At 53.6% G+C, this 22,729-nt stretch overlaps 1 protein-coding gene across 2 annotated transcripts in view; it reads right to left on the bottom strand.

Annotated features, from left to right (window-relative positions):
• Positions 1-22,729, bottom strand: part of MLLT1 (MLLT1 super elongation complex subunit) — a 44,443-nt gene that overhangs the window by 6,834 nt on the left and 14,880 nt on the right. The window contains exons 3-6 of one of the 2 annotated variants that reach the window (XM_084795952.1): positions 21,115-21,197; positions 6,791-6,934; positions 3,937-4,062; positions 1,128-1,658 (exon numbers count right to left, since the gene is read on the bottom strand). In XM_084795952.1, coding sequence (XP_084652078.1) covers positions 1,128-1,658; positions 3,937-4,062; positions 6,791-6,934; positions 21,115-21,197 — 884 coding nt within the window. The remainder of the gene's footprint in view (positions 1-1,127; positions 1,659-3,936; positions 4,063-6,790; positions 6,935-21,114; positions 21,198-22,729) is intronic. The other variant, XM_084795953.1, reaches the window with a different exon arrangement.

Raw genomic sequence — 22,729 nt, forward strand, 5'->3', positions numbered from 1 at the left:
CTACAGGCCTACAACTGCCACACTCACAGGGCCCTTTTTGGCTACAACTGAGTGTCTGGGAACCAGGAGTGCAGCAGTTCCAAGCACAGTGACAAGGCCACCAAACTTGTAACAGCAGCTTTTCCTCAGAGCTGCCTATCTTTTCCCCCAGGAGCCTATGCTTGGCTGAGGCCCTGGCAGCTGCTCTGGCTGGGGTGCTCCTGGGTAATGTGCTGCCTACACTCAGACCCCGCCTGGAGGCAGCAGGCCTGGGAGAGGGGAGTACCCATGGAGTGCCCCGTGAACTCCTTGCCTGGGACAAAACCTCAGCCACAACTCTCAGGTAGGACTGGCTCCACAGCTGCCTAAATACCTTGTCCTGGTACCTGGCGGAAGAGAGTGTGTGCCATCACCCAGAGCCACAGTTTCATGCAGCGGAGGTTGAGCCCTGGCTGCTGAGGTGGCCCTACACAGCCCACTGACTGCCTTCAAGACATAGGCCTGGACCCCACAGATTCCTCCAGTGATGAGCCCTGGAAGCTGCTCTGGCTCCACAAAGCTGAGGCACTTCCCTGAGCACTATGGAAGGTCACAAGTACCCAGCAAGCACAGTGGCAGGGGCACCAGGTTACAGAGCCCTCGCCTTTGTAGCTAACAGCCTGCCAGCCCCAAAACAGTTTAGGACAGCCCCAAGGGCATCTTTAGAGTTGCCTACCCAGGGCTCTGACACAGGCAGGCAATTCCCCAGGAGTTGGCAGACTGCACCCTATATCTTGTTGTATGGGGCAGGTGCAGGAGGCAAGAGAGAGAGACACCCACCCACCACCCACCCACCCACCTACCACCACCACTACCATCCTCCCCCCTGGGAAAAAGCTCTGCATAGCTCTGCGGTCATCACTTGGCCTCCTGATGGGGAGAACAGGGCTATGGCCCAACAGGAAGGCAAGACTGCAAAAGTATAGACTTTATGCTTAATTAACTTCAAGAGTCAACAGTCCCTGGCAAGCCACCAAAGCCAGAGCCACTGGGTGGCACCAGGGCTGGAGCTCTGAACCACAGTGCTACAGGGCTCCAGTTACTCGGGGACCCCAGCTACTATGGCATGGGCAGGGGAGAGCTGTCCAGGGGAAGCACTGCCTGCTCACCTCTGACCGGAAGGAGGCCTCATCCTCTGAGTTTGAGTCCTCAGCCTGCAGGGTCCGCTTGGCCTCTCGTGACTCACTCTCCGCCTTCCCCTTGTCACCTTTGCTGCTGTTCTTGTCCCTGGCCACTTTTTTGTCAGGGAAGGAGGAGGTGCGGGGTGAGGTGCCCGGGGCACGGCGTGCTCCTTTTGACCCGCTCTTCTTAGGCTTTTTGGCGCTGGGCTTCGGTGAGTCCGTGGCAGCTGGCCGCTTGCTGGAGGCCTTGGGCAGGGTAGGAGGCTGGGGTGCCCCCTTGGGGGACAGGCTCTCCAGCTTGGTCTCCTTTAGAGCCATCTTGGGCTCCTTGAAGGCAGCCTTAGGCGGTGGGGCCTTCTCCTCCTTGGGCAGCTTGCGTGCAGCATCCTTGGAACTCTTGGGCTCACGCTCTGGCTCCTTAGAGCAGCTCCTGCTCTCTGAGTCCTTGCGTGGCCGTTCACGGTGCTCCCTGGCCACCTTGTGTGGTTTGGACGCCTTGCCACTCTCCTTGTTGGCGTCCTGCAAGGCCAAGGGCAGGGAAGGTGAGGAAGATGTGTTAGCGGCACGTTGGGGCCGCCTGGCTCTGCCACCCCAACCTGGGCAAAGGCTGATGTGCCTGTTTGAAATGTGTAGAGAGAGTCCGCAGAGTAAAAGGGTGCAGCCAACAGACACAGCAGAGCTGTGTCCACAAACCTGCAGGGCCACCAGCGCCTGCAGCTACTGGCATCTGGGAGACCTGAGGCTGCACCTGACTGGAAGGTGCTGGCCAGTCTCTCTCTTTGAGGCCCTAGTCCATGTCCTTGGTGCTCGCAGCCCATCCTGGAGTGCTCAACTCATGCCTCCACCAGTTCCAGCCTTCTCTTCAGAAGGAGTAGCCAGTGGCTGGACAAAGAGCTCAGAGCTAGCCAGGTGACAGCTCTTCCCATGTAGGCCATAGCCCAGGACAGACACGGCTGAAAGTACCACTGAGGACACCAAGCTGGTGGGACAGACACCTGGCAAAAGGGGCTCTGCAACACACTTGAACCACCCAGGTGTCTAGGGACAGATGAAGCTGCCTGAGGACTCTGGCCTGTGCCATTCATTGGCCATGTTCCTGTAAACCTGACAAGGATACTGGCAGTTGGAATGAGGCCTGGTGATGAGTGCCTCATAGAGACTGGGTCGAGGGGGGACGGTACCCCACAAAGCACGAGGGAGGCAAGAAATGGCAATCAAGTGGGCCTCACCCTCTCCTGCAGAGGACAAGCTTGCAGGCGTGTGAGGCAAGAATGGCCGATGAGAATGTACCCATGGCTGCTGAATGGTTGACAGGAGCCACTTTCCTGGGGTTACATTTGGGCAACTACAGAGTTCCAGGCCAACTAACACTCCACAGTGAGACCCCGTGTCAAACACTGGAAAATCTTTTGTATCTGTGAAAGCAGTCAGTGAGGACAGGCCCGTCACAGGCTCGATGCAGCCCTCACTCCTAAACAGTGAAGATGTGCACTTCAGAGAGGCTGCCAAGGCTCAGGGCCTGGTGCCCATCAGGGTGACACAGCCTGTGCCTCCGGGGGAACAGATCTGGGTGGGCCTGGTTTCTGTCACAGGCACCTGAGGACAGTCCCCGAGAGGTTCACCTCCTGCTCACTGTGGCCCTGTTCAGCCACCGGAGACTGCTCTGCCAGGGTAGCATAGGGTCTGACACTCAGGTCTGGACCACATTCTAAGGCTGGGGCTTCTGGGAGAGTCATCCAAAGAGAAGAAACTCTGTGCTGCCTAGAAATCTGTAGAACCCCATGCAGCATTCCACAGCGGTGCTAGAGAAGGCTTGCCACCAGGGAGGCATTTTTGAGACATAGTAGCCTTATCCTTCATCACTTCTGTAGATTCCAAACAATGGCTGGGTGAGAAGCCCCAGGTTGCTAGCAAGGCCTGGCCTCTCTTCCAACCTCCAAAGGTCAATGAAGGGTGACATCAGGGCCTGGTTAGGACTCCAAGATGCTGACCAGCTTGAGGATGTCACAGGCCTGTTAGCCTTGTGGAAAGAGGTGGAAGGAGCCTGCCCTGGTACTTGCTTCTCTTCCTGTGGTGCCCATGGATAAGATGGCCCAAGGGTGCTCGAGTCTCATGGGGGATGCCCGGCTGACAATGCCCTATAGGCAAGTGAAGCAAGAAGAAGGTGAAAATGAAGGACAGATACACAAGATCAGCAGTCACCCTGAGAGGGTCCCAAGAAGGCCAAGTCCCTGGGTGTTAAAAGAGACAGACCCAGGGTTCTGGGTTCAGATGTTACAGTGGCACTAACAGCACTGGCCAGCCTGTGGCTGAGGTGGCCGCTTGCTCCAGAAGGCCCAATGAGAACTTTCCAGAGTGCTCAGCAAGGGGACAAAATGTGTGTCCTTGAGACTCAGCTCGGTTTCACGCAGGCTACCCCTAGCCTCCCCCAATTCAGCTCCATGCCATAACTGCTGACCAGCAGACCTGGAAGCTGCAAGGGCATGTGTGGCCTGGCCTTGCTGGAGCCAAGAAGGTAGCTAAGGGACCAATGATAGAGATGTCCTGCCCAGTGGCTGGGGGCAAATCACCACTGGGCAGAAAAGAGGGCCCATGAGGCCTGTGACTGAAGAGCTGGGTGCAGGATGAGCAACCAGATTCCAAGCACTGCTTGGGGCCACGCTAGCAAGGAGCAGGAGCAGAGGCTCGGGATGTAGGCAGCAGGGTGCAAGGCTGGACTCTGCTGATGGTGGAAATGGCCTGCAATTGCCGATGGCCAGGCCCACGCTCCGCAACGCTGGCTTTCCACCTCACTAACCTTGGAGCCGTGGGACGGTTTGTTCTTCTTGGGGTCTGAGAAGGCAGAGAGTGGAATTGTGGGTAACATAGGGTAGTCGGGGCTGGGCCTGGACACCGTGTCCGCTCCTTCGGGCATTACCATCACCTAGTGACAAAGAAGAGACAGAGATTATCCACAGGCACCAGGTGATGGGCTGGCGGCCGTGGAGCTTGCCTCCTGGGGAGGGAGAAGGGAGCTGGAGGCCAGCTGCCCAGAAGAGTCACAGGTTTGTGCTTGTGATGGAGAATGGCCAGGGACCAAAATGGCCCCAAGGCCTCTAGGATGGACCCTGGCCAGCAGACTGCAGCCCTGGCCAAGAAGATTCAGAGCCTTTCGCAAAGCAAGAGATGCGGCTGGGGCCACAGACTGCCTTGAGCACTGAGAAGGAGGCTGGAGGGAGGCACAGCAGGAGAGGCAGAGGCCAGTGGTAGCGGAGTGGCTTTCTGAGGGATCAGCACAGACGCAGCTGGGGACAAGCCTTCCTCACTTCAGGTACAGGCAGCTGGAGCCGGCCACACAGAGCCAAAGCAGCAAGGCAAATGCCAAAAACAGGTCCAAGGGCAAGAGGGGTTAAGAGAAGAGCCTCAGTGGCCAGTGCTGGGGCTGCTGGGAACCCTGGCCAGCTCAGGGTCACAGCCTGAGACCCAGGAAGTGCTGCCCGGCTTCAATAGCTCCCTAGACACTCATAGCAGTTTGGGGCTGGCCTCCAAACAGCAAGTTCACGTAAAGATGGAGCTCAGCCACTGAGGATGCAACACTGAGCAGAGGGCAGCAGACAGAGGGAGGATGGGGGCTTCAAGGGAAGGGCTTGGACTGGCAGAAGAGGTGATGCGTGGCCCTGAGCGCCTGGGCTCTGTGCCTAGGCACGCCTTTCATCTGGGACTGCTGATGCCCCACAGTTACGCGACACTGCACTGAAAGAGGGCAGTAATTTGACCTGCCCTGCTGCGAGTTGCTCATCAGAGCCTGCCCAACCACAAAAGAGGTGAGGCTACTACGCAGGTTGTCTAGCTGGGCCTCACGAACACCAGTTCCTAGAAGCACCTGTGAGGTCCGAGCTCCAGGACAGTGGTCCCATGAGTGAGCAGCCCTCCAGGTCAGGAAAGGCCAGCGCTGGGCACCAGTTCTAAGGCAGCCAGACTTTGGCCCGTCTTCTCCACTTGCTGGCCTGCCTGGCCTCCAGGGTTAGCAGCTTGTGCTCCTTGCCAAGATGCCAGAGGCCAGGCAGGGATGGCACACAAACCAGCTGCCACACAGGCCAGGTTCCCTGGTACAAACAGCCCCAGGCCACCAGCAAATGAGACACAGAGCTGGGCCCCGGCTGGCTGCCTCTCTAGAACAGTGGGATCCCAGCCTAGTCATTCCACAGGGCTCTAGCATGATGCCCTCTCCAGTTCCCAGTGCTCACAGCTCCTGGACAACAAACATCACACCAGAGATTCATGACCCAGAAGGCCAACAACACAAAGCCACAGTTACCTGGTCCCGGAGTCACCTGAGAGCCATCGTCCCACAGCCAGGACACCTGAGAGTGTAGAGTGTCTGGCTGGCTGTCTCCCTAGGGCCACTCTGGGACCTCACTGCAGTCTCTCTTCCAGGCTGGCTGGACACAACCTTCCCATCCTGTCCCTCCTAGGCTGTGTCCAGGTGATACCTTGAGACCTTCTCCAGAGCGTGGATAATACCTCCCTGGCACCTGAGAGGCTTGGAGAGGCCCGAGACACCGACGCTCCCAAGAAGCTGACCTGGGGCCCTGGGGACGCCCACACACGCTGTGGGTACGCGGCGCCTAGTGCAGCCTCTGCACACACCCACACACCCTCAGCCATTCCAGGCCTCGAAGGCAGGAGACTTCCCAGCAGACTCCCAGGCTGCCTCTGACCCCTGCCACCACCCAGGCAGTCACAGAGCTTCACTGGCAGCATTCTCAATCCACACAGCCTCACCTGGGAACCACCACTTCCATTCTGAGGAAGGCAGATCCCGAGAGACCTGGCTAGACAGAACCAAGAGGAATCAGGTGCCTGACTCTAGAAACACACCCTGGCTGCCATGGACATAGGTAAGAGGGCTAGCCACACACTTGGAGCTCCAAACCTCTCAGACCATACAGACCCCACACCTCTTACACACACACACACACACACACACACACACGACCACCACACACAAGTCCCACCTCACAGACACATGTATATCATCTCAGACATTACCACACACTCTGTCCTACATTTACACATATCTCCTTCACATGTCTCAAAGGACACCACGCAGCCCACACATCTCTACCTCACGGGCCCCCAACCTCAGAACACCACATTCTCTAAGTAAGTACCATATAGAGCCTACAAAGCACACACATCCTACATTAAACTTATACTCTGAGCACCAGGCACTAACACAGGCCACACACCTTCTACATCACAACTACACACGTCACATTCGTGTCCACAGATGACAAGTAACATACCACACAACAGAACACAAGACACACGCTCATACCATACATGTGCACGTGTGCACAGATGCACATGTACCATGGGCAGCCATACATATTACTTCCACAGTGCCCCCACACCCACCACCCCCTACACTCATACTCACCCACCCCTTGCCAACCATCACAGGCCTGGGCCAACACCTGGGCATGCTCTGCGACCTTAGGTCACTGCAGGTAACTTTGCCAATCCAGCTGTAGTCGTCTGCCCTTGTCCACGGCCCCTCCACACCGAGCCGTCCTCAGGCTGCTGCCCACCCAGCCAGTTAAGGGCCGCCCGGGCCCAGCCATGCCAGCAGCCAGCAGAGGGCAAAGGTGGCAGGCAGGCACACTCACCCCGCCAGCCATGAGCAGCTTGCAGCGAAACTCAGTGGTGGGGTTGTTGAAGGTAAGCTTCTCACAGCGCAGGTGGTTGACAGGAGGGTTGCCCTCCAGGTTGAGGAACAAGTCGTAGGTGAAGCAGACCTTCCTCGGCTCCTCCTAGAACACAGAGCACCATGGAAGTCCATCAGCAGTGAGCGGGAAACACCACAGAACAGGGCCTCTCCCACACTCATCCCCAAGTCCCAGATGCTCATCTCTTCTGCCGGTCAAAGGACTTGAGAGCCCCTAACAACAAGGCCCTATCTATGCTCTGAGAGGGGCAGAGCCTCTGGGATCCCTGTCAACTTACAATGCACCGGAGAGGCTGCTCTTCCCCAAACCCCACACAGTAAGCCCCTCCCTGTTCTTCCCCCCCCCCCCCCAGACATATATTCTTTGGCTCTCAACCTAGACTTACTTCTGCTACAGGGCAGCATGAGTGGGGTCAGATCATATGGTTTTACCCCAGGAGGCCCTCAGGAGCCACCACAGAAACCAAAGCCAGAGGCTTTATGTGCAGTGGTGTGGAAGTCACAGCAAAGTTCTCTGGATGACGGGACGTCCCACTGCCTGGTGATGCTGCATAAACAAACTACAACACCCAGGCTGCCCTTGAACTCTCAGTGTTCCTGCTTCTGCCTCCTGAGTGCTGAGATGAGAGAGCATTGCCATGCCTGTTGCCACCCACAGGGCTTTTGAACCAGCAGATATGTGCCAGACAACTGACTTGTGACATGGATGCCAGGATAATTCCATGGAGGCAAAACCAGCTTATTAACCAATGGTGCTGTTACAACTAAACAGCCACAGGATGAGAAATGGAATGGAGTCCCGCCCCACCCTAGCTCAGCAGGGACGGGCACTTTGTCGTGCACCTGAGGACCCACAGGGTGGAAGAATGAGGATGGCAAGCTTAAGACAGCAGGGACAAGAGAACAGAGATCGTCCTCATCCCTAAAAGTTCCAGAAGCTGTTAAGACCTGACATTAACAGTCACCAAAGGCCAAGGAGGACTGTGACACTCACAGCTGTAAGCTGTGGGACCTGACATTCAAGATGCCCAAGGCCCATGTGGCCAGGTTTGGGAACCCTTGTCCCTGACTTCTTGTTTGGATGTCTTAGTGGGAGAGCGAAGCTACTTCAACATCCTTGATGAAGGGCTGGTCCTTCCCGAGGGGTAGGAGGCCCTATGGTGCTCCGCACTCACAACTCACATGTACGGCAGTTTCATTTTTAAACCCACTGAAACGCAGTGTGCTTCACGTTAGCTAACTAGTGAGACTTCAAATAAACAGATTCAACTCCTGAGAAAACAAAAGTCACCCTACCAAACCCAAAAGCCCCAAGCAAACTGAGCAACAGCAACACACCAAAGGCCAGCATGCAGGACAAGAAGCCGCTGTGAGCCTCAGGAGGGTGGGCCCCAAGCCTGCCAATTACTCCTCAGTAGGTAAAGGAAGGAGGAGACGAGGGTCTCCCTGGCTTCCCAGGGGTGTGTGGGTCACAGTGGCTTTGTAAGCTTTGAGGACTCAAGGTGACTCAGAGAAGGGGCTCAGCCTGTAATGTGCCATCCTAACATAGCAGCAGAGTGGCCCCTGGGTGTCCTGTTCATTTGATGGCACAGCTGCCATCAGATCTGTCCTCCAAGAGTTGTGAGTGAAGGGCAGTAGGGAGAGGCTAACCTTGAGGGTGGGGACCTCAAGCTGAGACATGGGTTTCTGCATAGTCTGCGAAAGAGGCAGCAGGTTGGCCTAGAGGAATGGGGGTGTGGGCCCCTCTTGCTGCTGCCACAATAGAGGAGATAAGGGGACAGGCTAGTGCAGGTACAAGAGACAAACTGGAAACTGAAGCCTGCAGCAAGCTCTGGCCCCCTCATCCCCAAAGCCACCTCTACAAGAACCCAGCATCTCACAGTGGCTCCCTCCCTTAACTGGATGCCAGCCATCACTGTATTCAGAGGGGGACCCTGTCTTGACTAGGGTAGAGATGACCTGGCACACATCCTGCATTCCCTACAAAAAGGACACAGGCAGGGAAACAAGAGCAGGTTAAGGAGGAGGACAGAAGAGGGAGGAAGTTGCTACTGTGTGACACAGGATCTGGGCCTGGCCAGCTGGCCCACAGCAGAGATGTGAGCTCAGACAGGTGCTCTTGGGACCATCAAACCTGAGGATCCAATGTCCCAACTGAGAGAGGAACTGCTCAGAAGATGAACTAGCACCCCTGAGGAGTGGGACTGGTTAACACCAAATGGACACCTGGGGGCTCAGCAAACTATTTGCAAAATGAAAGGGGGGGAGGGAAACTACAGAGGAAAGGGGATTAAGGAAGACAGTGAGTGGGGCTCAGAGGCCCTGACTGGAAGAGAAAAAAGGACCAGTCAGTCTAGTTAGCAGAAGACAGGCTTGAGGGGAGCCAGGCTAACTGTACCCCACTGGCCCCAGGCTGCTGCTCTACTGTAATGACCAGAAGGGCTGTGCAGAGCTGGCCCAACAGGGCAAGCAAGGGCCCTAAGGAGAAAGGGCCAAGTTCTTGGGCATGTGTGTGCATGCACACACGTGTGAAAATCAGTGTATTCCTTAGTCACTCTGTGACCAGTTCTGTGAGGCAGGGTCTCGTTGAATCCAGAACTTAGCAATTACTGGCTAGCTAGTCACTGAGTCCCAAGGATCCCTTGGTCTCCATGCCAAGCACCGGGATCAGACACATGCTGAGGGTGCTGGGAAGTCCTCATACCAGTGTAGCAAGCTCCTTACTGGCTGAGCCCTGTTCTCCATGGAGTGACAGGGAGGACAGCCTGCGACAATGCATTATTGCTTTAGTCACCCATGCTGACTCAGGACAGGTGGGAGACAACAGGAGTAGACACAGCTCTCTGAGGACACAGCATCTGACAGATGAAGATGTGCCTATGTGCCAAGACCTAAGGGCCAGTGGTATGCTAACCAGCTGCCCCCCCCCCCCCCCCCGCAGGGCCAAGGTGCTTGGTCACTTCAGCCAGTCCTCAAGTTGTCCAAACTCCAAGCATCTTCATCATAGGCCCCTTGGACAAAGCAGCCACCCATACCTGCCACAGTAGGCAGCGAGCCAGCGTCTCTCCAGCCTCAGACAACTGCAATGCCACCCAACTGGCTGGACCAGTGCTGGTGCCAAGCGGGCCAGGAGTCCACAGCTCAGGAGGAAGGGCTTTGGGGCCTGGATCCATTCCCCCACTCTGGGTGTGAGAGAACAGCAGCCACCATGAGGCCTCCTGTGTGGTGCAAGCCAGGGGTCCAGAGTCATACGTACTCAGAAGTCAGATACATCTCAGTGTGGCCTGAATGTGACTGAGGTTCCAGAGCGAAGTGTAAGTTCACAAGAGATGCTGCTACGGGGCCCCCCTCAGCATCATGCCGTTACACAGCAGACAACATCACTCAATGCTGAGAGCGAGTAAGTGTGAGGGAGCAGGGGAGGGGAAGACTGAAAGAGGCCCTGAGACCCAACCAAAGATCAAGGCCTGCTCTGATTGCTGATTTAAATCTTGAGCAAAATAGAGTAGTAAAACACATACATACAGAGAGGGGAAACTCTACAGACAGACAAGATACACACCACACACACACTTGGGCTGGTGGGACTCAATGGCAGGGCATGTACTTAGCATGTGGAGGCCCTGGGCTCTACCCTCAGCATCCAAAACAAAAGTATGAAGCACCGAGACACATGCACCCATCTCTGAGGCACCAGGAAGCAGTATATAGAGACACTAGGGCTGCTGAAGCACAGGCCTACAGACACTCTGCTGAGGTAGAGGAAGTCTTATCTCCCATAGACATGCAGTGGACTGTTTACAGGTCACACAGTGAGCCAGAGAGTCGGCAGGGCTCACGTCCAAACACTCCAAGAGCAGAGAGAGAAGGCGCCGCAGGCAAGCACAGCTGGCAGGCAGCCTTCCACTTCTTCACGGATTCTAAACTTCTCTATACTGTAAACCACTCTATGCATCAAGCCTGCTCTGTCACACTTGCCTCGCCTCTTTACTTAGCACCTCTGGTCCTATGGGTCCTTCTCCTGTCACTCCCCAGGACTACCTGAGCCACCAGGCTTTGCTATGCCCAGGCTTCAGCAGCATCATAGACACTCTGAGCATCTGGCTAGAGAGCCAGGCCACACATAGCTATACCTCACTGCCCACACCCACAGGGACTTCGCCCCTTCCCCCTGGCAATGGATACTGATGCCCACTCTTGCTGCAGGGATGAGGGAAGTCTCACCCACCCTGGAGGAAACCTACAGGAGGTCCCTTGGGTGTGTGGCGCCAGTGAAGCAACACCAAGAAGTCAAAGACTCCAACAGCGGCAAACACTGCACAAGGACAGAAGGCCCTGGGTGACAACGGGAACATCTGGGGACAGTTTAAGGACTCACAACTTGGGCTGGAGACGGGTTGGGTTAAGAACACTTGCTCTTAGGTTTGGTTCTCAGCACCCACATGGTGGCTCACAACTGCCTGGTAACTCCCCCTTCAGGGAATCAAACAACCTCTTCTGGCCTCTGCAGCACCAGGCACACACATGGTACATAGATACACACACAGGCAAGCTCTCATACACAGGAAATTTATACATATATTTCAAAAAAAAAAAAAAAAAAAAAAAAGAAGAATGAGTCATTTAACCCATGCACAGGGTGCATACATGAGGAGTGCTCAGTCATCCTTAGCCACAGAGAACTTGAGGACCGCCATGGTGCATGAAGCCCTGAAGCAAAATAAAGCCAACAGGCAGGAGGAGGAAGGACTAGTCGTCACTGAGGTACTCTGACAGCAGGGTAGTAAGGATAGCCACAGGTGCTACAGATGGGGCACACTGAGAATCCCCTCAACAGAGAACAGAACCAGAGTGTACCCATGTAAGGACTAGAACCCAGAAGCAAGTGTTCATGATGGTATCCATCACCATGCCAGGCCCAGACCTCATGGCAGAGGTCTTCCTGTGTGCTTTTCATACTGAGGGCTCTTCACACTGCTGTGAAACAAACCTGAAGAAGCAAAGCTGGAGACTGGAGTAGATGAGAGGTTGCCAAGACGATTTCAACAGGCTGTGTTTGAGAAACTCGGGGATCAGAGCCACTATGGACCCAACATGTGGGCCGTATATAGTGTGCAACTGAGATGGGTGTGTGACTCCACGGATGGGACCGTGGTGGGCCACTGCAGGGCTGAGACAGTGTCCTTGGACCCAGGATACCTGAGGACAGATGGGACTGATGCTGCCCATCCTCACAATCAGATCAGCCAGCCTTCCAGATGCACAGCCCTAAACCAAGAAGGAGGGTCGCTAGGTTATCATGTGGCTGGCAGCAGGGAACGACTATCTCAGAACCAGATCAACGTGGCCCTGAGAAAGGCTTTCCTTAGTTCAGTCCCAAATAGGAGTACGCACAGTGATGGGGCAGGGCTCAGGAACAGCACAGGAAGATGCAGTGGGATCTCAGGAAGAGAGACCACCAGCTGTTCATGGGGGGAGCAGGTTGGGGTGTTGAGACAGGCAGGGGAACCTCACACCAGGCTGAAACCACATGACACATTCCTCAGAAAGAAGAAGCTCAGACAGGGAGTCACCAGGCTGAGCACAGGCAGTCTGCAGGAAGCAGAGAGAAGGATGCTAAGACCAGGCTAGCCTGGGCTATAGAGTGAGACCTTGACTCAGAATTTTAAAAAAATTTAAAAAACAGTGAGCAAAAAGATGATATGGGGAAGAATTTAGTCCAAATTGGCCTGTCTAGTGATAGCAGCTACTGTAGTCAGCCTGTGGTAGACTAGGCAAATCAGCCAGGCAGCACAATGGCAGCTAAAAGTTTCTGATCCCTTGCCACGTGTGGTGGCACACGCCTTTAATCCCAGCACTTGGGAGGCAGAGGCAGGCGGATCACTGAGTTCGAGGCCAGCCTGGTCCACAAAATGAGTCCAGGACAGCTTTAAAAAAAAAAGTTTCTTATTCCCACAGGTTCTGTACATACAGTGCACATGCATACATGTGGGCATACACACTTGCATGGGAAATAAAATACAGTTTCTCAAAACAGAACATACAAACAAACCAAAGCACAGACAATTGGGAAATGCCAGCATGGCAGAGGGTAAGCCACTGTCCTATAAGCACAAAGACCTGAGTGCAGACCTCTAGTCCCTGTGTGAGCCAGGTGTGGTGACACATGCCTGTTACCCCTGGGGCTTGTCCCATCAACCTGTCTAGCCACCAGCAGATCAAAGTTGAGAGGAAAAACCCTGTGCCAAAAATTAAGGTATAGGGACTGAAAAAGTGGCTCACATACTGGCTGCTCTTCCAAAAAGACTCGGGTTCTATTCCCAGCACCCACACATGGTGGCTCACAACATCTGCAACTCTAGGACCAGGGATCTGATGTTCTCTTCTGGCCTCTGTAGGCACCAGGCATGCACATGGACATACAGGCAAAACAACCATACACATGGAAATAAAGAAGAAATCTTAAAGAAACTAGATCCTACTTTAAAAAGCTAAAGTAGAATAACTTTTTAAAAATATGGACAGGATAAAGACATTTGATGCTGACCTCTGGGCTCCACAGACACACACATGGAAACACATGCCCATGCACACATGTACTCATGCACAACACCACAGACACAGCGCACAAAGTAAAGTGGAGAACTCTAAAGGAACAACGTGGATAACAGATGCCAACAGTTGACTCATCAACAGAAAACAAGCACTTTCCTATAACAGAGCACAGAGTCCAGGAGAGAGACAGCTTGGCAGGCAGGAGCATCCTGAGAGGATCCAGATTTGTTCCCAGCACCTCTGTGATCCATCAATATCCAGTCCCAGGGGACCTGATGCCCTCTTCTGACCACACTGGACAACACACACACACACACACACACACACACACACACACACACACACACACACACACGGTACACAGACGGTACACAGACATGCAGACAAAACACTCAAACATGTAAAACATACCTTTCCAACAAAGTAATTTTTCTCACAAAAAAAAGTAGAGGTTCTCAACAAATCCACCACAATCAAGAGACTCAAGCAGCTGTCAGGAACTCTCTGGAAACAACAGGCCAGTGACAACACATGCATCTCAACACTGGGCAGACTGAGACAGGAGGATAGCAGATTCTAGATCAGCTTGGGCTACAAATGTATCCTTCCACAGACAGGACTCTAGGAGTGTAATCTCCCCTGCACACCCTTCTGAACATTTAAAAACAACAGGCTCTCCTTCTGAGTCAGCAGGGAGAGAAGAGGCCGATCAGTTCCTCAAACAGTCTGTGTGGTTGGCATTAGCACATACAGAAGCCAAGGACACCACAGGAAGCCAATGGACCAAGACTGCTGATGAACACAGATGCAAATGCCCTGGCAAAATACCAGGAGAGTAGATCCAACAGCTGTGAAGGTGGTGCACATCACACACCCAGGGTTAGAGCAGGGGCACAAGGCAGAGCACACAAAGCTACCTGGGGTGGAGCACTGGGAACAGGAAGGCCACGGTGACATGTTTTTTCTTGACAATGGCAGAAAAAAAAGCCTTTGACAAAATTAAACAGCTCTTCATCATGAAACAGAATCCCCCAGAAAGCTAGTGGCAGGTGTGACATGTGAAAACCCTGTCACCTCCTCCGTGGTCAGGAGACAGACACAGGTTCCACTGAAGCTCTACTCCCAGACCTACACCCCTGACACAGAAGCTGCTGAGGCCCTTGCAATCTTGAGCTGTAGCGCTCTGCAAGCCACAATCACAGGCACTGTGTGCAGGGTCATGTGTGGGAAACATTCTGTGAGTAGGAAGTTTTGCTTGGTTGGGTGTTTTTTAGTTTTGGAAGTAGGTTTCCTTAACCTAATAATGGCCATCTACAAAAGATCCATAACTGATATCCCACTCAATGGTAATAACTGGAAACTTCCCCTCAAAACAGAAGTTAGGTAAGGATACCCACTTTACCAATGCTGGAAGTACTCACCAGAGCAATGAGACAAGAAACAAAAGCACTGAAACTGGAAATAAGTGAAAACAAGCTGACTACAGATGACAAGGGACACATGGAAACACCCCCCACACACACACACATGCACTCCCCTATACGGCAGCATACACACACACACACACACACACGCCCCTAAACCTATACTACTACTAAGTCCACTGAAGCTGCAAATGCAAGCTGTGATGGCTCATTAAGTGTCACCTTGATGAGTCCTAGAGTTACTTGGGAGACAGGCCTCTGACATGCCTGTGAGAATTACCTTAATAAGACTAACTCAAGGGAGAAGATCTGCCCACTTCGAGAGGCATCATTCCCTGTGCTGAGACCCTAGGCTGCAATAAAATAAATAAAGTGGTCCAGCAAGACAGTTCAACAGGTAAAGAAAGGCGTTGACCGCCAAGCCCCAGTGCCCACAGGGTGAAGGTAAGAACGGAGCCCCATATGTTGTGCTTTGGCCTCCAGATGCATATACACACTAAATAAATAAATGCAACAAGATATACAAATATAAAATGAAGCTGGGCATCATGGCACAAGCCACTGATCCCAGCACTCCAGAGGCAGACAGATCTCTATGAATGAAAAGACCAGCTTGGAACCTGGTCTACATAGCAAGTTCCAGGCCACCCACAGCTACAGAGCAAGATGTCTCAATCACACAAAAGTAAAAGCACACTGGCCCTGGAGGGTGGGCACTCCACACCAGAACATATCCCTGGCATGTGTGAAGCCCAGGCTCTGTCCCTAGCAACAAATTAGCCCATAACTATGAAACTAGTGTAAACCTCAGGGTTGGCCTCTATGACCTCAGACAGCAACAGAGTCACAGACTTGATACCACAGTCACGTGCTTTTTAAAAAAAGGAAAAACCAGATAACCAAATTTCACAGAAACATGAGATCTTTATACATAAGAGGACACAAATAAGAAAATAACTGCAGATGGAAATAAGGCACCTGTCAGTCTCATCTGGCCAGAGTGTAATGCCCAGAGTACACAAAGAGCTTCTGCCATACAGAAAAGCAACGTGAAATCTAAGTTATCAGTGACCAGTGAGCTATCCGAAGACACTGACCCCCATGAGCCAATGAAGAAAGACAAGAACCTCCACAAGAGCATCATCCACTTGTCCACAGAGCCTGGCCACAGTTTAAACAGAGAGCAGGTGTGCCTGAGGCCACACAGACACGGGAAGTCTCATCACAGTGAAAGCAAAATGGTGCAGCCAACACAGAACAGGAGCTGCTCAGAAAGTGAAGCCAAACCCAACTCCTCCCAGGTCCCCGTTAGTCCCTCCACTATCATCTACCAGAACAAAGCAATGCCATGCGTGGATGTGGGTATGGCTGCCAAGGCCAGTCCATTCCAACAGCAGAATGAAACTGTGGGAGAAACAGGAAAGCTGTAGGGTTGACCCCACCCCACCCCATGTGTCTCACCTCTATAACTTCAAGGTAGCCTGACATACAACAAACCATACTGTCTGCTGATTGCACCTCTCTTGTCAAGCATCAGCATGTGCCTCTTGAACTTAATCTCATCTATTTCCTGATAACAAGCCGTTTTTAGTAGTTTCTGAGAGTGTATGGAGTGCAGAAGACAGGCAAAGCTGGGCCTTGGGTGTGGCTTGCTGGTGCTCAGCAGGCAGAGCAACAGCAAAACAAACACCCAGCCCAGATGCTGTATACATCCTGACAGACACTGTTAGGCTCAGCCTGGCTCAGGCCAACAGGGCTGGAGGCTCAGCCACGATTTTGATGTCCACAATTAAGAGAACTTTAAATCAGGGATTTTTAAGGAGGAGCATACAAGGTCACCCACTGACCAGGGACAAAAAGGTCAATATGAAAAAAGAGAAGGAAGCAGCCCCTGACCTCCCCTGGAGTGCCCGCAGCCTAAGCTAGACTTGGCCCTGAATGATGGCAACTGCAACCCACAGCATGTGTATACAGATGACCCAGGCAGGTATGAAGACACACACATCCATGTTGACATGGGCAAAAGTGCAAATACCTCCATGCATGTACACACAAGCATATGTGTTCACACAAACGCACAAACACACATTCAAATCGATAGAGAAGGACATACTACTAATTCCTTTCTAGACTCAGGGCAAGCCCCTCTGATTGATTACAGATTTATGTTAACTTGACACAAGCTAGAGTCACCTAAGAGGAGGGAACCTCCATTGAGAAAATGCCATAAGATCAGGCTTTAAACAAGCCCAGAGGGCATTTTCTTAATTAGTGACTAATGGGGAAGGGTCCAGCCCACTGTGAGTGGTGCCACCCCTGGGCTGACGGTCCTGGTTCTAAGAAGGCAGGCTGAGCAAGCTACCAGGAGCAAGCCATAAAGCAGCCCCCTGCATGGCTTCAGCTCCTACCTCAAGGTTCCTGCTCTGCTGAGTTCCTGTCCTAACTTCCTTCAGTGATAGACTATGATATGGAAATGCAAGCTCAATAAACCGTTTCCTCCCCAACTTGCTTTTTGGGTGAAATGGTGTTTCATTTGCAGTAATAGAAACTCTGATTAAAACAATGGGGGAAATGCCACAGGCCTGACCATAGCTGCATGAGTGGCTTGACTCCACCCTGAGGCTGGAGACAGCAGGGGAATGGTGTAGTCTTACAGTTAGGCCAAGCACTCTAGATAGGTTGTAGGTCCTGGTTTCAGGTTTTCCCATTGTGGTGCTTAATGGATGCTCATTCCAAGTGTCCAATCCTCAGCAAACTTCCCCTGGAGAGATCCATAAGGCCAAGTGGGCATGCCATCACTACACTACCCTGCAGACTTGAGAACCGCTGTGGCCCCACTCCCTGAATCTGTATTCTGAGTGATGAGGACACAGTCCTTGCTGGCATTGCTTTCCCAGCTCCCTGAAGGACATAATTCCCTGGGTTAACCTTTGTCCTAGGAGTGTGCACAGGCAGGAAGCCATCATACAGATGTGCAGTCAAACTCAGAAAATCCTCCACACCCTCAGCTAGAGAATCTCACCACATGAGACCCTGAGATGAGTTAGATAAAGAGCCAAGAACTGCCAGGCGTGGTGGTGCACGCTTTTAATCCCAGCACGCAGGAGGCAGAGGCAGGCAGATTGCTGTGAGTTCGAGGCCAGCCTGGTCTACAAAGAGAGTCCAGGATAGCTAAGGCTACACAGAGAGACCCTGTCTTGAGGGGGAAAAAAGGGCTAATAACTGCCTCAGAGGATATGTGGGGACATGGCACTGTGCACTGTCAGCAGCCTAGAGCAACAAGGGGTCCATTACAACACCTCACCTGCAGCTCACATGAGGCCCTTGGGATCCCTGAAGAGCATGTAGGGACGCAGAACCTCAACAACCTGGTCTGCCCCTTCCTGAGCCCTCAGTGCAGTTCCTCTACCCCAGGGCAGGATGTAGGGCAGAATCTCAAGACCTTGGGCAAAGCTGCCTTGGCATCTGGCCCTCAGCACCAGATGAGCACTCACAGGTGTGGCTGTGGGTGAAGCAGACTCCATGACCTGTGCACAGCCACCTTGAGCCCCTGGCCCAGGGGGAATGGTGGCCCATGAGCAGCCATGCTTCATCACACCCAAGAGCTGCTGGGAACTTAAGAGCTCTTCCCTGAGCAAGGATGAGAAGCAGAGGCAAAATACATAGCACAGCCTGCCCACCCTATCCTGCCGACACAAGTGACCAGCCAGGCGAGGGCACAGCTCTATTCTTGAGGGCCAGCAATGTGCTGTGGTGTAGCCAGTGGCCCTGGTTCATCCCACCATGGCCAAAATAACTAAGAAACACCAGGAGTGTGACTCTCCCTTTAAACGGTGCCCAGCCACCCTCAGCACAAGGTCTGGCCAAAATGCTAGGACAGGGATGACAGCCCCACCCCAGTACGTGCCTCAGATAGGCTATGAGACAGGAACAGAGGGAAACAGCTTCCCCCCAGGCACTGCACAGGTGCCCCAGTCCAGAAACTCCATGCTGTCCACCCGTAAGGACACTAACAGCACAGGGACAGCACACCTGACTGAAGCCTTGCAATCGGAAAGCCAGGCCAGTCTATCCTCTAGCAGCCATCCTTAGGCTGAGACAGAGCAGCCAATTCTGGCTAGACCTGCAGTGAGCTAACCCACGGGGCTTGGGGAGCAGAGGGACTTCTTACCACAGAGCTAGGGTGAAAGCCTGGGTAGTAACCGAGACCTCGCCTATTCTCAGAGCACTGTGCCTTCCACTGGCATGGTATGTTCACCAGATAGCCTCCTCACCCGTTACCACAACAGGCTCCAGTGTAAACCGCAGAGGGCTGAAGGTGGGTGGGGTTAGGAGCAGTGCCAGAGGAAGCAGAGACCCGCCAGGGCAAATGCTTGGCCAGGCAGGGAGAGGCCTACAAGTGCCTCTGAGCACAGGGGACTACAAACAGCCCTTGAGCCTCCAGGACACTGAGCCTATCAGCCCAGAGGTGGGTCAGCTGCCCCAGTGGCCTCACTGTCCCTATATGTCAAGGCCTCACAATGAACAGGTGACGGTCCCCTGGCCCATGCCTGGACCACAGCAGGAGGGACTACTGTGTGCTTCTGGCCACTCCATCACTGAGAGCCACAGGGAGGTACTCATGGCCTTGGCTCCACCTCTGCTGTGCCATGGTTGAGACTCAGGGTGTACTTGCAATCCACTGAAATGGCACTTGCTCCCATGGGGCAGCACACCTGAGCCTGTCCCCAGAGGTCCCTGAAACAGAATGGTGTATTTCCTGCAGGCCTCATATAAACAAGGACCCAAGACTTGGAGCCTTGGGGGAACAAGGCACGCCATGCAGCAGAGGTCTTTTCCAATACAGATCAAAGCGCGGTACTCCTGGACTGCAGGCCAGGGGCTGGACCCACAGCTTCAATGGTGAAGACTTTGCTCACAAGCATGAGGCTAAATTCACTCCTGAATGGGATCTGTAATCCCAGAGCTGGGAGGTGTAGATAGGCAGATGCCTGGAGCTCACTGCAGCCAAGTCAGTAGGAGGCCATATTCTCACAAGGGAGGGTATGGGGCCACCGATTCTCTGGCTTCCACGGACACAAGTGTAAACACATTGACATACACAACTCAGGAACCACAGGCCTCAGAACACCTGAGAGAAGGTGGGCTAGAGGGCTCACGGGGTCAAAGTACTTGCTGCCAAGCCTGATGGATGACCTGAGTGCAATCCCCAAAGCCCCACACGTTGTCTTTTGGCTTGCACACACGCACACATACACGCATGCAGTAAGTAATTATAAGGTTATAACAACTATAGAGAAAAACAACTGGCAGAGCACAAATTCCTAGCACACGTTAGTAAAACCTCTGGAGGAAGAGCCCCTGTGCCCTGTGCCACCGCTGGCCGCTGTGTGCTGTTGAGAATCAACCCCCGCAGGTGCAGTGCAGAGGCAGGGGTTGAAAACGTGCTACATTGCATGCTACCCCAGCTGCTCCTTGACAAATGAGTCCTTCTCTGCGGGAGTACTATTCCCGCATGCTTCATTCACTCGGGACACTAACAACTCTTCCCTCCCCACTTTCCAGCCTAGGACATTTACAGTGCCTGCAGGTCTGTGTGGCCTTGGCAGAACCTACCCACCCAAGAGGACACGTCCCACTTACTCATTTTCCGGACACTAAACTTTAGGAGAGTGAAGTCCTGAGTTCCTGACTGAATGTGTACTGTTGACACACCATAGCCTCAGGCTCAGGGCGATGGCAAAGCCTTAGGGGGGAACACACCACACACAGCAACTACAAGTGTTGACAGTGTGTACACCATGCACCATAGCTTTCTCACCCTGGGTGCTGACAATCTACAAACTGCTCCCCTACAGAGACTGCTCCTAAGGAGATTAGCTGGCCCACTGCCCTGTCCAGCTGTGTACATAAACTCCGCCTCCCTGTCCAGCTTTGTGCATAAACCCTGCCTCCTGGTCCAGCTGTGTGCAGGCAGCTGCAGTTTCTCTGAGTCTGGCCCAGACCACTGGACTGGAGATTTCTTTTTTCATTCTCTCTCTGCCCCAGTCAGGTCTGTACTGCCTGCTCCTCTCCACTGTATGCAAACTGCATCTGGCTCAACCTCCAGTTTTTATTACTGCTTTTCACTCTGTTAGGGTCCTCCAAGAAGTCCAGGCTGGGGCCATAATTCTTGCCTCAGCCTCTGAGCTGGGCTGACAGGCACGTCTAGTCCCTCTCTCACATATTGTCCAGCTCCACCCACGGTCACTGGTGTGTCCCACCCCCAACTCACTCAGTCTCTCACCTTGTTTCTGAAGTACACTTCGATGAGCATGATGAAGCCTGCGTAGCCCGACTCCTCCACTTTGTAGGGGGGCTCCTTGCACACTGCAAAGGGAGTGAAAATATTCCATCAGCCTCCTGCCCACCACAGCCCTCCAGGCCCTCAGGCGACCGGGATCCAGGAACAAGGGAGCTCCAGGACAGGGCTTCTGGGAAACGCCAGGGCAGAACAGGGTCAGGAAGAAGGCAATGCAGAGGGTAGGGCAGGGGGAGGCTACCACAGGACAAGTGCTACAACAGGCAGGGCTACCTCTGTGCAGTGACAAGTACCTTGGCAACAGGGACGCCAGGCAAGGGGTGCAGGAGCTCCTCCCCAAGTTACTCAGACACAACTGCCTGAAAACCTTGCCTGGAGCAAGCCTGTGCCATTGTCTACCCACAATCTCCTTCAAATACCCTGGGCATGTAAGGCTGCTGAGCAACAGCCAGGAAGTCATAGTGGCGAAAGAGCAATGGAGATGTAGGGGTGGTGGAGGTGATGCTAATGGTACTCTCAGCATCACCCTTGTGCACCTTGTGTAACTTCAGCAACAAGCTTAGTAAGCAGGTTGTCTGCATGGCCGAGGGGCCCTTGAAGACAAGACTTCTGAGACAGCTTGCATGGGACCCAGGCGGGAAACTACCTGGGCCAGCCAGGCTAGCCTGTGGCTCCCCAGGACTGGAGCTGCAGGGCAGGCATGGGACAGGTGGGCCCAAGACTCCTTTCCACCTTCTCTGCCATGATAGAACTTCGCAGCACATCCACTGCATCCTCCAGGACTACCCTGCCCTCCCTACCCTAGCATGTGGACCCCTGCACCAGCACTTCCTGGCCACCATTACCTACATCAGGATCTGCATGCAAGTCATTGCAGATGCAAAGCTATGCCTTTTTCATTCATTCTCCATTCACCCTGTCGTTCCTTAGGCAGAGTAGGGTGATGTCACATAGGCCCCACAGGCACCAAACTGCATCTTGTGGCTTCTTCCTGTGGATGGCACTCTTGAACTGACAGCAATGGAGGCTGCCCTGCCAGGAGCCTGGAGAGCGTGGTTGGAGTCTTGGTTCTCACTAGTCTGGTTCCCGTTCCTCACACACACTTCCTGCTGGAGGGGCTTTGGCCTCGTGGTACAACCTGCACTAATTTTCCTTGTGTCTTCAATCTTAATGTACACCCCTGCCCCCCATTTTCACCTAATATCCTCAGTTCTGGCTCCCCACTCTGACCCCAGGGATCCAAGGCCATCTGGCTGCTCTCCATTCAGCTTCCAAACCTGCCAACAGCTCAGGGCAGGCCTACTGCCCAGTGGTTCCTGCAGATGAACCCCCTGTGGGCACTGTCTGGCACCAGGTCCTGCTGGGCAGCTTCTTCGCAGCCAATCAAACAACAGACCAATCAAACCACCACCTGAACCCCCAGCCTGGCTCCCCATGAAGCCCCACTGTGGTTTTCCACCACCCCAGGGGTCACGTGGCTCCAGCCTCCGGCAAGCTGCTTCACCACGCTAGGACCCTGGTTCCCAGGTCCTAGTCCCACTGAGCTATGGTCAAAGTCACCTCTTCCCTGCTGGGCAACCCACGGCACTTGCTGTGTACC

The sequence above is a fragment of the Acomys minous genome (assembly GCF_964271855.1).
Source record: "Acomys minous genome assembly, chromosome: 9".
Lineage (NCBI taxonomy): Eukaryota > Metazoa > Chordata > Mammalia > Rodentia > Muridae > Acomys > Acomys minous.